The sequence below is a fragment of the Pan troglodytes genome, chromosome 1 (assembly GCF_028858775.2).
Source record: "Pan troglodytes isolate AG18354 chromosome 1, NHGRI_mPanTro3-v2.0_pri, whole genome shotgun sequence".
Lineage (NCBI taxonomy): Eukaryota > Metazoa > Chordata > Mammalia > Primates > Hominidae > Pan > Pan troglodytes.
The window spans coordinates 131,520,414-131,535,473 of record NC_072398.2 but is presented as its reverse complement, the minus strand read 5'-3'; the positions used below and the strand labels follow the sequence as shown (position 1 = coordinate 131,535,473).

Sequence of the window (15,060 nt, the reverse complement as noted above, 5' to 3'; positions counted from 1 at the left end):
CATTAACCTCAATTTTCAATTCATGTTACACTCGCTGCTAATCCCACACACTACTATCATTCGCTATGATATAGTTTTCTGGGCTCAAATTGTGCAATAGTTAGCACTTTGTTTCATCAGAATACAACAATGGTTAGTTTACTATTCTTTTGTCTTCTAATTGTTTTGAGCACGCATCTTATCTCTCCAGCCAGACAGTAAATTCACTGTAAGAAGGAGCACTGTCTCATAATCGCTTATATCCCTACCTCCTAATATAATGTCAACTAATTGACTGTAACTTTTAACTCTTGCCATCCTCGTTTACACTGGCTGGAAAACAACAAAAATACTTGGTAAAAGTAGTTCAATAAGATAAATGACAGCAGATAGCGCTCTATTATATATCTATTTTACAAAGGCTGAATTTGGTCATTAATATAAGGTTAATATTTAATGGAAGCTAGTTCACTAACATATGCTGCTTTTTGAACTATAATTCTGGATGTTTTGTGATCCTTCCGTAGTTACAATAAATTTTATAAATCCACCTGAGACTTCTTTCCTGAACTCCAAATTCGTATACCCAATTGCCTACTCAACATGTCCATGTGGAGAACCAATTGACTTTTCCAAAACTTGGTATCCATCCTCTCTCTCAAAAGAAAAAAAAAAAAAAACCTAGCTCATCAACCTCACTATCTCAATTGATGGCGACTTCTATTCACTCAGGCAAAGAGTGATTATGAATCCTCTCTTTCTCTTAAACCCCTATATCCAATCCACCAACAGAATCAAAAGTTATCCATGGTACAACCATGGTACAACCAAGGTGGTAACACTCTCATTGTTACCACCTTGACACAAGCCACCATCATCTCTCATCTGGATTACTGTAATAACATCCTATCTAGTCTTCCTGCTTTCACACTTGCAAAACACTCCTCTGCTTAAAACACCTCAATGCCTTCTCATCCCACACAGACTAAAAGCTAAAGTCCTTACAATGACCTACTAGACCCTGCATGAATTGGGACCCGTTACATTTCCAACCAAATTTCCTGTTAACCCTCTCTTAGTCCCAGCTGTCTAACCACACTAGCCTTGTTCGTAAAACATGGCAGGTATGGCCCACCACAGGACATTTGCACAGGCCCTTCCTGATATGCTTTTCCCATAAATATCCTCATCACTAACTCTCACCTCTTCTTCAAGACCTTGCTCAAATGTTGCCTTCTCACAGAGGCTACCTTAGTGACCCAATTCTAAATTGCAACATTCCCTGCCTTAGCCATCTTTATTCTCCTCCCTGCTCTATTTTCTTTCCATAGCATTTATCACTGTGGCTGATGAGAAAGTGCCTCTCAGACATTGAACTCCAGGAGCATAATTGACCCAAGAGTCCCAGCTGTTTCACTCTGAAATCCATTCCTATGTTTGCTTCAAGGCTATGCTTCCCAGGGGCTACTCCCAGCCAGTGATTGAGCATGGCAAGAATGCTAAAATTCCTGAGAGACACTGGACTACTTTGGTTGCTGACAACTGATGTGTCTCATCATGTGTTTATTCATTCGTTTAGTTGACAATACTAATAATTGTTAATTTTTTAAGCATTTGTTATTCATTCTGCACATATTTGTTGAGAACCTCTGATGTGTCAGGCACTGTGTTAGGTGTCTGAACAAAATTTCTCCTCTCCTGGAACTTACATTCTGGTAGACAATAAAAGATTAAGTCAACAAAATACAGTAGATGTGGAAATGATGATGTTATTCTGGATCCTATGAGAAACAAATGCCAAGATGAGTTAAATGTACAGAATTTTATTAGGAGAAATGACTGTATGAGAGAACATGGGAGGACAGGCAGAAAAGGCTGGAGCTGGACATGTCTAAGAGGCAGGTGAAAGAGAAAGGGAGGCAAAGTTGAGTGGAAACATCCTAATCTGTATTGCAGTCCAAGGGAGATTGTCAAGGCCATCAGAGCTCTGGCTCCAGGATTCCACTCAGGTCCCCCAGATTTTCCCAGCTCCAGCCTTTTCTGCCTACCACCCACATGATGATACCAATCAGTTGTTGCAACTCTGCTCCCTCCTAAATTCCCACATCCTCTTTTTTTTAATCTTGTCCTCCCCTACACTAGCAAAATCTTGGGTTTTCCTCTAGCAGAAATGAGATTTGAGAGGTAAATTGTTTTTAGGAAAAGATCCAGACTAATAATTGGATGACTGCCCATTTGTTCTAGGCACCAAATATGCAATTCTGACTGAGATATTTATCATTACTGCTTTCTTGTCTTTAATTTCAGCCAGGATCTACAAATAAACATAATCAGAAGTCTTGAAGGTTTGATTTTTTTTACACTTAAATATGTTTCCAACAGTAATCAAACTTGGCACACATCCAAACAATCCTCCCATTCTCTGGTCTCCCTAAGTATCCCTTCTGAGGGTGTATGAGCAAGGACAAACTACTGTCAAGTATAATTTCAGACTCTTAAAACATAGGTTTCACCTTATAGTGACTGACGGGATGAGGGCTCTGTGGTTGGGGAACTCCAGTCAACAATGTGGGAAAACCTCAGTAGGGCCAGTAAGTTTCTCCAGAGGACATTCCCACACCGTTCTGCCTTAGGCTGTTACACCCAGCTGTAGTGTTCTAGGAGCTAGACAGAGGAGGAGGCTGGGGGTCCAACCCCTTCTCATAAAGACTGACTTAACCTTCAGCCTGTGCCTCTTCTTGCCCCGTGTCCTTGGGCAGTCCTTGATGAATGCCACTTATAAAGTCAGGCAGCTGGTGTTCCAATCCTGGCTTTGCTACTTACTAGCTATACGGCAAATTACCTCTCTGAGCCTGTTCCCTCATTTTTAAAGTAGGGATTATAGCACTTATCTCTCAGCACTTTGCAAGTATGCATTTACCTGTAGAAAGAATGCAACAAATATTAGCTATTATTGTTACTAATATCAAAACTGCAAAGGAAATTAAACCATATGTTCAATGTTTGGGTTGTCCTTTTAACCTCTTCAGCTGAATGTTGATATGAAAGTGCTTAATAGCATTCAAATACATAATAATAAGGTAGTTGGTAATTAGGGTTTACTTCAGCAAAATTTAATTAAAGAACCCATAGGGAAAAGAAAACAGACAGAGCCAATTGTACAGCTTCCCAGCCTCTGCTTTGACCTAAGAGTCTCACTGGGCTTGCCTGCCTTTTTCTAAAGGATGGGGGAATATTCACACAGTGCCGGGCTCCAGGCAGTTACCAAATGTCACATCACATTTTCAAAGGCTCACTCCTCTCTCTTGCGTAACCGGTGAGGTCAAAATGGGCACCTTCCTGAAAGCCAAGAGTGTCATTTCTGAACAGCGTCCAAGAAAGAAAACTGCATTCCATAGAAATCCAAGTCAAGCAATAACAAAAGGTGGCACTTGGTGTTTAAGCCACACTAAATACCTTGGTGGGCCAACTTCTTAATATAGTCACATTAACACCTTTGATTTCTCCATGACCTAAAGATTCCAAAGTTTGCAACAAAGTGCTGAGCAGGGGGGTCGGGGGTGGGGTGTAGACGGGGGAGAACGAACCAATGTAAATTTACCACTACGTGAAGTTTAAAGTAGCTATAGATTGTTGTATTATTATCAAATCCAATCAGTGGAAGAAAGGCAAACAAGTGACTTGGCACTTCTGCCTCAGTCAAGGTAAGGCTCTCTCCCCTAGAGCTAGCAAGCAGGTAAACGAGCTTTGTACAAACACACACAGACCAACACATCCGGGGATGGCTGTGTGTTGCTAGAGCAGAGGCTGATTAAACACTCAGTGTGTTGGCTCTCTGTGCCACTCCTGGAAAATAATGAATTGGGTAAGGAACAGTTAATAAGAAAATGTGCCTTGCTAACTGTGCACATTACAACAAAGAGCTGGCAGCTCCTGAAGGAAAAGGGCTTGTGCCGCTGCCGTTCAAACTTGTCAGTCAACTCATGCCAGCAGCCTCAGCGTCTGCCTCCCCAGCACACCCTCATTACATGTGTCTGTCTGGCCTGATCTGTGCATCTGCTCGGAGACGTTCCTGACAAGTCGGGAATTTCTCTATTTCTCCACTGGTGCAAAGAGCGGATTTCTCCCTGCTTCTCTTCTGTCACCCCCGCTCCTCTCCCCCAGGAGGCTCCTTGATTTATGGTAGCTTTGGACTTGCTTCCCCGTCTGACTGTCCTTGACTTCTAGAATGGAAGAAGCTGAGCTGGTGAAGGGAAGACTCCAGGCCATCACAGTAAGTCTGCATACAGTTATAACTCATTAAGGTGGTTGCTTAGAGGAAGGCAGACCGTGGCCGGCTGCCCCTGTCGCTGAGCCCTCGCAAGTGGAAAAACAGAACTGTCAGCCTTCATGGACGAATCTCTGTTTCTCTCTTAACCCTTATGACCCTCTGTAACTCTGGGGCTTCAGAACCTGAGTGCAGGGCAAACGTTCTTGATTTTCAAAAAGGCTGTGCCTGCATTTTAAACAACAATCAAAAGCTGTTACGGCAGTCTGATTAACTATCTTTCACACTCTGTGGTGTACCTTAGAAATGCAGTTTTTCCTTAAATGTCCATTTGACTGGCATTAGATAAAAAAACAGATCCCCAACTTGGAAACTTTTTTAAGCTATGAATGCCTCAAAAAGTTAGAATTTTTTTAAAAGAGAGAAAAAGAAATTTTAAAAATGACCTGAAACTTTATATTTGTAGTGTGGTAGCATGTTCCAGAAAGCCTAAAATAATTAAAATGAATGTTAATATACGTAATTTAAGCATTAAACAAGAGAAAACTAGGTAAAAGCACGTATCAGATTAATTCTAAGATATCAGTTTCCAGCAGAGTCACAAACTGAATAAGATCCTGATAAAGGAATGCAGTGCATGCAGTGGATTTGGAAAATATTTTGTTAATACCGAGAAGGAAAATCGTACATTTTTTATGTTTGTTCCGGGAAAAAGTCAAAGCCAGAAATAAATTACTTTTCTTAAATGATCCAGCTTTCTTTTTAATTTTATAAAACCCTGTATTTGGCAGTAACTTGGAAATCTGTGTCACAATCATTTATCACTAGCTATAACTTTTGATGTAATTGTTTTAAGAAGAAAAAGATCTTTGGAAAGCAATATCCCAATTTCTCAGCATTTTCTGCCACTGACATTAGGTATAGGAAAAAAATGAGTACTTTTTAAAAACTGATGCTAGATCAGGGATTTTTTGTTGTTGTTCTTAAAATTTTCATTGCATAACTAATTATGCTAATCCTAATTTAGATTTTTTACTAATTGATACAATATCTTAGTTTCACCCAGAAAACATTCAGTAAATTGAAATGTCTTCTTAGCCAATAGTAAGACACCAGAAGTCTATTGATAAGGTTGGCACTTTTCCATACAACAATGCTTTGTTAAATGTCTAGCTTCTAATTATTACATTTTCCTCTCTTCAGAAAACCTTGGTCGGGATTATTGTTTGTTTTGTTTTGTCCTTTTTTGTCATTAAACTCAGCCACCATCTCAGCTGTCCTGCTTTAAGGGACAGGAACTCGGCTCTGCTCTGTTGTTTTTGGCATGGGCCTTTTACATTACAGCTGTTGTCTAAAGGTTACTTTATTAGACTGCGTGAGTTGTGTGGTCACAGGCTCCACTATTTCTAATGCTTATATCTCCTAATTAGCTAATTGAAATAGACAAGTAGACCCTTGTTCTGAATTTGCCTCTTTCAGTTGAGGCACACCCTTGCTCAAGCCCTTTTTCCCTCCAGTGTACCTTATAACTCTTACCAAAGCCACACATGTTCCAAAGATATGGCTGTATACAGTTATTTCTAAGGCTAGGAATCTTAGTCACTGAAGGTTCCAAACGCAAATAGAGACAGAAAATCCTCATAATGTCTTAAAAGCCATCAAGAGAGTAAGTAGCTTCCTGAATATGCAGATGTATGCTTTTTTGATGATTAAAAAAAAATTTTGGATTATTCCATCAGCCTAAATATATCCCATTAGAAAGGATTAAACAAATCTCCCAAGTAAGATCACAAAGTAATTCTAGCTTGGAAGTAACATACTTGTATAAAGGTTGTAGGGAAAAAACTGGAAAAAGTTTATGGGAACAAATTTCTCATAAACCAGCCTACACCTCACCAGGCTAAATCCAGTCACATTTGTCACCACCTAGAGGAAAAGTGGAGCAGTGGTGTGTCCATGGAAACAACACATCCACTCTCCTCCCTCTTGGACGCCCTGGGACATGCCAGCTTTCCTCGCCCTCGCCCTTGCCTTGCCCAGGAAGCCACCTCAGCTAGTCTCTTTCCCCCTAGGAAAATAAAATCACAGAGTATGCAGAGAGTTTGCAAGAATTATTTCATTTTTGGAAATGCTTAAGCCTCAGAATCTCCAACCTAGACTAAAACTCAGAGAGTATCTTCTCATTTTAGCTTTTTCCTCCTACTTACCTACACTGAAATAGTTTTTTGTATACTTCAAGAATGAAATCAGAAGGCAATTCCCCAATGCACCCAGACATAGCAACACATAGACCTCACTTTGGAGGAAAAAAAAAAAAAAACTTTTACACTCTAGGATCTATTTGCTTTTTACATTAAAATTCGTTTCTCCAATTGCTGGCTATAAAATAAAATAATCTTCACAGTTGTATTTATTCTACCTGGTTTCAAGTGCCTAAAAAGTCATTATTTTTCACTGCAAAGAACTGAAAAAATAAACGTATATACCTAGAATTTGACAGAACAAAGATCCAAGTGCCAGTCTCTTTCTTTTTCTCAAAAAAAAAAAAAAAAGGTTAAACACATTAAGTAGTTGAAATGTGACACTTAGGCTCTCAAATTGAAAACTAAATTACTATCGTGATGCCATTCATTTCTTGTATCAGATCAGTAAATTGAATTTTAGATTAGTCAGATGTCTTCTCAAAGATTTAAAGAGAATAAGAGCAAAATTATGAAAGTATGCAGAAGCAACTGTTCAAGGGTAGATACGTCAGTTTGGGTATGCCAAGTATAGATTCTATTTTACACAATTACTTTCATGCTCTTCCTTAATACTTTATCCATGCACCAACTCTTCCCTTACTAAATTAATGGTCAAAGTACCCCTTTGCCTAGAAGTTCAGTTTTCAACTATAATTTAAAAACAGGGCTGCTTAAAATTAATTAACTATTATGTTTGATCTTTAAAATGTCTCTTGAGGCCCTTTTCAAGTCAGTACACACTTGAACAAATAGCTGATCTTTCTACAAAAGGTGAGCTAATTGGAATTCAATAGTATTTTGAAATAGACTAGTAATTTGAAATTCACCTTTAACAATACTGGAACTGAGGATACCAATGACTCCAGCATTCTCGAGAAGCGTGAGATGAAGGACTGAACGTACCACTGACAGAGTTATCCCTACAGAGTTACTGTCTGAAAGTGAACGTGGCCCACACTGAAAAACAATGAAAAGGCCCAGGGGTCTCTCCTCAGAAACACAAAGATTCCCTTAGGATGAGTAACATTCCGTATACTCTTAACATCTCCTCCACAGCTAATGCATTTTCTTACCCCCATGCCTACAGCGACACTGGAAAATACCATTACAAATATGGATATGCTCAAACTGGAAAATTAGATCTTAAACTGTCTTGCGATCATAGACTCAGTTCTATTTGAAGGATGAACTCAGAGGAAGTTTAAGAACTAGAATCCAATTTCAGGGAACAGACTCAACTGAGAAAAAGAGAGTAAGAAGAAAGCTGCCATTTTTATTCTCCTCCAGGCTTACCTTTAACTGTAAGGAATGTGTGTTATCAACACAGTCTCTCATGCCTTTATTCAATTAATGGTTATTAGGCACCTACTATGCACCAAGCCTTGTGCATTTAAATGAAAAGAAGTGAAATAAGAGGAGTCTGGAGTGTGAGGAGTGGGGATGGGAGTGCATTGTAAGTTAAAATAGAGTGGTCAGGGTGAGCTTCACAAAGAGGGTGACGTTTGAGCCTAGATGTGAAGGAGGTGAGTTCTGTCAAAAGTTAGACAATAAAAATAATCACAAGTGCAAGCACCTGCCTAGGACTGCCTCCATTTGGAAAGGAGCCATATAAAGTCCTGACACTGGAATTTGAGCAACAGAGCCAGATTTTGCCGGCCAAAGCTGCTCATAATGAAAAAAAAAAAAAAAAACCTCTCACATTTCCCCTGATCAACTCCCTACTGCTTTCCACTCCCAAATACCCAAATAAATTTTTCTTGACTTGTAAATATAGGAATTTAAGAGACATGGAGTTCTTTACATAAAACAGAAATCTCCACAGTACAAAGACCAACATTAAAACAAGAACATGAGCACAGATGGGTTCTAGTTATTTCTTTAGCACATGTTCCCTGTTACAAGTGTCTCTGGGCACTCTACCTCATCTTGTTCCCTTTTTGTCAATATCTGGGCTCTTCTAACAGTCAGTAAGACAGTTAGTGACCCAAAAGCAAGAACTGCTGTGTGATTTGTGGGGCCCAAAACACAAGGGAATTGTGGCGGCCCTTGTTCAAAAAATATTCAAAATTTCAAGGTGGTGGCAACAGAGCTTTGATCTAAGTGCTAGGCCCTTCTGAGCATGATGACCTGGGTGACTTCACAGGTCACAAACCCAAGAAGTCAGCCCTGCTTCTGTATTCCAGACTGGCCATATATATTTTTCCTTATTCGTTCTATCTGAACAAATAAGAGAGTAAAAACAAGTGTAAACTAGCCTGGGTCTTTAACAAAGGCATACCTTAACACGTGTTTGGATCATTGTATTATTTAGAGCTCTAAGGAATTCTTAAAGTACTAGTGGCCAAAGAATGCATAATGCCCCATTGTTAACCAACATACCTCATGATTGAGACATAGTTAGAGGAACAACTTCTAATTTGTCAGGAGCTTCCAAAGAAATTCACATGAAGATGGTACATGAAGATGTAACAGTCTTCTAAATAAAAAAGTCCCATTCTGGAATATTCAACAATGAAACCTCAGCACAATTTTCCACAGTGCTGTACCAAGATTACATGTTTCTTCCAGAGAGGGAAAGGTTTCTTCAAACAAATGTGGTATGCCACACTTCTTTGCCAAACATAACAGCCCACCCATAAAGGACACCATGTGATGAGGTATAATAATTTTGATAGCTCATTAAGGAAACTGCTTTTTGATAACTGGGGAAGGTTTTTCCACTGTGCAACAAAATGATAATGCTACTTTGCTAACTCCTCTACTGACAAAGATCCCCATGAACTTTCTGAACATTACTGGATGGTTGAAAGGAAAAGCTGCTTCTTCAGAAAACTGTGATTAAAACAAATTAGAGAATAAGCATCTAAGACTAACCAGAGTATAAACAAATGCAACACAGTTCAATTCTAAAACTGCAATAGGACTTCCACTTTTTAATCTGCAGTCTCTAACTACCTACCCTCTCTTAAAAAGAAATAAGAATATTTTAATTTATTTAAATGATAGTAATGTCATTTTGGGAAGAGACTCCGTGAAAATTTACCGCCTTAAGAAGTTCCCTTACCCAGAACACTGTGGCATGCACATTTTCCTAAAACATCATCAAAGCAGTTTGAATGAGATCTATACTTAAAGTTTTTACATAAAATCCCAGGGACTGAGAGGATTCAGTCAAGCCACTTAAGAGGTAGAGCTAGGTTATCCTCGGGAGTTCTGAATGGAACTCAAAACTAGCTTCTGTCCTAAGCATCAAGTTTTCAATCTATTAAATGCATCAGTGATTGACACAGGATGATGTAACATAGCAAAGTGGGCTACAACAGCTGTTCCTAATCAATTATGCTAACAACTCTGGAATAAAATGGACATCTCCTAAGAAAAAGAATTGTGAGATTTCTAACAATAATAACAGTGCCTATTCTTGCATAGCATTTAGGCTATGAAAAATAAAACTTTCACATCCATTTTATCTCATTTGTCCAAGTAGTCTTATGAGTATTTTCAAAAGCATATGTTATCATTCCCATTTTATGGCAGAAAGCCTAGGCCAAGAAAAGCTAAGGAATTAGTCAAATGTCGGAACTTGAATCTATTCCTCTGCTCATCAGATTCTCTGACCACAGCATCATGATAAATTTTTATAAACATCAATATCACACCCCTGACCCCTGTTCAGGACTTCCTTAGATTTCTGGCTGGGCATGGTAGCTCATGTCTATAATCCCAGCACTTTGGGAGGTTGAGGCGGGCGGATCACTTAAGGCCAGGAGTTCAAAACCAGCCTGGCCAACATGGTGAAACCCTGTCTCTACTAAAAATACAAAAATTAGCTGGGCATGGTGGTCTGCGCCTGTAATCCCAGCTACTTGGGAAGCTGAGGAACGAGAATTGCTTGAACCTGGGAGGCAGAGGTTGCAGTGAGCTGTGATTGCGTCACTGCACTCCAGCCTGGGTAACAGAGTGAGACTCCGTCAGAAAAGAAAAGACAAGACAGAAAAGAGAAAAGGAAAGGAAAGAAAAAAGAAAGAAAAGAAAGGAAAGGAAAGGAAAAGAAAAGTAAAGAAACTTCCTCAGATTTCTGTTGTTCACTCTTATTAATACAGTTTGACGTGGAGCCAAGAGAAGAAACTATGGAGGGTCTGCTTTGCTTAACCACATTTTCTAACCCAAAACAGTTCTCCACCTCTGCAGTCTCCTCCCACCTTCCCCAGTTTGCAAGGAATAGAAGTGGGCAAGAAGAGACTGTGGTGTCATTTCAGAAGTATTTGTTATTGTTTTTAAGAGGTTTGGAACAGAATCAAAGTCATTTTTCAGAGCACCTAATAGTTCAGGCCCCTTTTTCATCTGCCTTCCTCCCCATCCCACTTCCTTTACGTAGCCTCTTCCCTGCAGCCAGGAATTCTCAAGACAAAGACATCCTTGCATCTTTCACAGTTCCCTCAACAACGAGCTCAACACTAGCTGGAGCACCAAAACTAAACAAGACAAAAAAACTGTCCTGGGTGAGTGAATGAATGAATGAACAAATATAATCAAGCTGAGAAAGGGTGAAAGCTACTGATTGTCTGGCCTGCTGACAGATTTTTTTTCACTGAAGACCCGGCCAAATTTACCATCACCCCTTGATTATTCAGGGGTCTGTTTTGTGTTTGTTGTTTAGCCTGATTTGGTTTTGTTTTGTCACTATTTGTTAGAACAAACAAGATAGGGTAGACAAAGGAAAAAAAGAGTAAAACACACACTGGATTCTGTTTAGAGGTCTGTTAGAATGTGTTGTAAGGTTGGGAAAGAAGACTACAATTATTTGATAAATGAGGTTTAGAAAATTTGTGCTTTTTAATTCACCCCATAAATAGTAGTGATAACCATGCCAAATTTCCATGACTAACTTAATAATTAGGATATTTCAAAGCTAGATGCAGACATAATTATTGGAACAGAAGAAAATGTAGAAACTTCTTTATCCACGTCCTCACTCTCTTTACACCATGCCCAAGTTCACCCAGCTTCTCCTTGAGCACTTCAATATCACATGGATCGACACCCCCCAAAACACCCTTTTCCATTTGAGAACAGCTCTCTGTGTTAAGAGTTCTGACATAATGTACCAGAATCTGGTTGCCGTTAACTTCCACCCAATCTTCATGACTCCTGCCACTGAAGCTATACAGTTTTGTTTTCTGGATTTCAGTCATTCTTCACAGACTCATTCCAGACAATCTCCAAAATGTCAGTGTAACTGTTAGAAGTTGGTGCTAAGGGTTGATCAGAACTCTGATGAGTATAGAGACCTTTGGTGCTATAATGTCCCTTATTTGAGGAATTGTATTTCTACTGATATATTTGGAAAGCAATAAGGAAGAAAGAAAATAATAAAAATAAAAGATAAAAAAGCATCACCCCTGGAATCATAGAAAATCAGGTTCAACACAAGTTCCACCACTCGATCAATCACGTGACTTGAGAAAGTTAATGAACTCTCTAGTTTTCATCTTCAGTGTCTCTAAAGTTAAGAATTGACTTGAAAGTTCAGTAAAGAAGCCAGATACACAATGAATATATAAAAAGCAGTAGCTTTCTGAAAAACAAAAATTAATCAGAAAATATAATGTGAAAATATCCTACCCTTAATAGCTATAATATTTTACAATGTTAAAATTTAAAAGTAATACTAGTAAGGAAGTATGCCAGATTTAGATGAAGAAATGTTTGCATTTTTATACCTACTAAGGAAATGTGCAGTATTTATACAACAAAACTCTACCAAGTGACATACTATATGTGATGAGAGACACACACTATTCCTGAAAGTGCAGTTTTAAAACAGAAAAGCTATCATATACTTCCAAATTTATTTCAAGTTTAATACAGTTTCAATCAATATCTCTAAGGAGGTATTCTCATCCACAATATAAATTGTGGTCAATTTATATTACTAAACATGTAAAAATAATCCCAATTTTATATGAACTATAATAAATTATGCAGATATAAATCTTATATAACATTATCAATCTCTGATTATCTCTGGATAGTGACCATTAAGAGTAACTTTTTAAATTTCATCAAGGCATGTAGATTTTTGTTTGGTTGGTTGGTTGCTTGGTTGGTTGATTTCTCTGATTTGGTGGAGAATGTGGATAAATAAGGAATTAGTTGGGTTTTCAGTTTTGTTTCTGTTGGAATTTAACAAAATGATTCCAAAGTCCAACTAGAAAAACAAACTATGGCTATTAATCGATACATTTTTTATAACAGCAATAAAGGAAAACTTGAATATATCTAATTGGTAAATGATCTAAACTATGCAGTATTGGTACCAGAATCAATAGTTAGAGAAACTATACAGATAACTTGCAACCAGACCCTAATGTACATTTTTTAAAATTAGTAAGTAATAAAAGTTTCATACTAAGTCAATAGGAAAGAATTATTTGATAAAACTTCATAGTTAAAAATTTAGAAAAACAATTACTCAGCATCTATGATGAATCAAAATAAATTCAGCTGAATTATGGTCATTTTTTAAAAGAAAATATGGATGAATAATTATTGAGTCTTAGATGATAAATAATATTAAAAACATAAAAAAACTTAATAAATGTTATTATTAAAACCGTCTTAACCTTCATCATCTGCAGATCTTAAAATAATTAAGCAATAAAAATAGTGTGAGTTTTAAACGCTTTGTTTTTAGTCATCAACTGCTACCACCTAGACCTATTCCTTGTCTAAATACCACATTCCTTGTCTGGATGCAATTCACTCTACAACTTTGCTAGGGATTAATCCGTAATTTCACCAGTCTTTAAATATTCATCATTCACCTCTTTGCCTCTTCAAAAAAACTGGGTCATTTGCCACTTTCAGTCTTCTGGTATCTTTTCACCTCATCCAAGATTCCAAAGAGGTTACTTAACAATATTTTTCTGTCATGTCTATAAATTTTTCTACCCCCTGAAATGAAACCCATCAGAGACTGAAGACTAGAGCAGCTCTGTCTTCAATGCTGTATTTCCTCTTCAGCTTTGATTTCGCTTTAGACATTTTTGTTCTACCCTTTTGAGGATCAAGATTATTCTCCTTAATCAAAAATATGAAATTAAAGTAGAAACGGAATCATATTTTATCTCTGTCATTTTGATATTACGCTATGTATCTCAGCAGTCATCTTGTGCCTTTATCTTTTTGTTCTCAGCCTAACACACATGCGCGCACACACACACATGCACACACACACACACATGCATGCACTTTTTGTGCCCTCAGTGTTTTCATGTTTCACATCTTCTCATCACCCTGAATTTTTACCTTATTTACACTATTACAAGGTGTCACCGTCTTATCTTTATTCTTGGTTGTGTGAGCTTATTGGGAAACTCTCAGTGATAGCAAATGATTTGGTTTTATTTTTTTAAATAGTAGCTCTCTTTTCTTCTTACCTGACATCATTTTTAATTGTGTGTCCATGTTTCCATTTGTAAATTGCCCATGCCTTATAATCTATCTTCCCTCTTGAAATTTTTGCTCCATTTTCAATAATTTTTTAAGAATGTTTCTCAAGAATCATAAAATATACTTTTACTGAAATCTGGTAAACTTCTAATTATGCCCTGGATTCTTTCCTAAGAATACTGTTAGCACGTCTCTTTTTTTTCAAAGTTACCATTATTTGCACACCACCAACTCTGCATTGTTGGTAGTACTTAAATTCAAATAAGCAGTTTCTGCTAGTGTTCTTTTCAGACCCTAAGCAATGAAAATATCAGCAAAGCTAATCATGAAGTTATAAGATTATCAGCTTCTAGAAAAATGAATCTGAAAACATTCAACTGTTTTAATTCTTCAATCATTGCACTAACTTGCCCCTTCCAATTGTTTCAATTGGTTTAGAAAAAACACCTATACCCTCTTTCTAGTCAAGTATATGATGGCTTCTGTTTTTCTTTACTTTTATCCTTGCCTAAATGCCCACAACCATGCTTTTCTTTTGTAGAGTTAGTGAGAACTAAAAAGAGCCCAGGACTGAGAATTAAGAAGATCTTCTTACTAGACTTGGCCCTGCTACTAAATACCTTTTTAAGCAAGCCACTTAACCTCTTAAGGTTTCAAACTCTAATATGTAAAATGAAGCATTTGGACCGTAGGATCACTAGATCTCTCACAACTTGCAATATCATGACTCAGTGGTTGCCCTTTGTGCTCCCCGCAATCTGTTTATTTGAAATAACACGGTTCGTTCATTGCTCCTTTCAGTTATGTGGCCAAATTCACCAAGTCCTATTACAAATAATATCAGACTGATCCAAAATAAACTTCCATGTGGGTTCCCCTTCTCCTATACCCATTAAATGTAGGTGCTTCATGGAGGCTCTCCTTAGCCTCCTTTTCTTTTCATAAAAAATGTCTCTCATCGTGCTCTCATCTATCCCTTTCAAAACTCACACATCTTTATCTCTAGCTCTGATTCTTCATCTCTCTCCATCCAACATTCCAACTGCCTAGCAGATAATTCTACCTATTTGGCCCAAGGACACCTCAAACTTGGCGAATCCATCATCTTTTTTTCCA

General features: G+C 37.8%; 1 protein-coding gene across 1 annotated transcript in view; it reads left to right on the top strand.

Annotated features, from left to right (window-relative positions):
• The first annotated feature begins 3,736 nt into the window (after positions 1–3,736).
• Positions 3,737–15,060, top strand: part of PALMD (palmdelphin) — a 48,274-nt gene continuing 36,950 nt past the window's right edge. Inside the window, exon 1 of the mRNA XM_009425257.5 lies at positions 3,737–4,252. Coding sequence (XP_009423532.1) covers positions 4,208–4,252 — 45 coding nt within the window. The 5' untranslated portion in view covers positions 3,737–4,207. The remainder of the gene's footprint in view (positions 4,253–15,060) is intronic.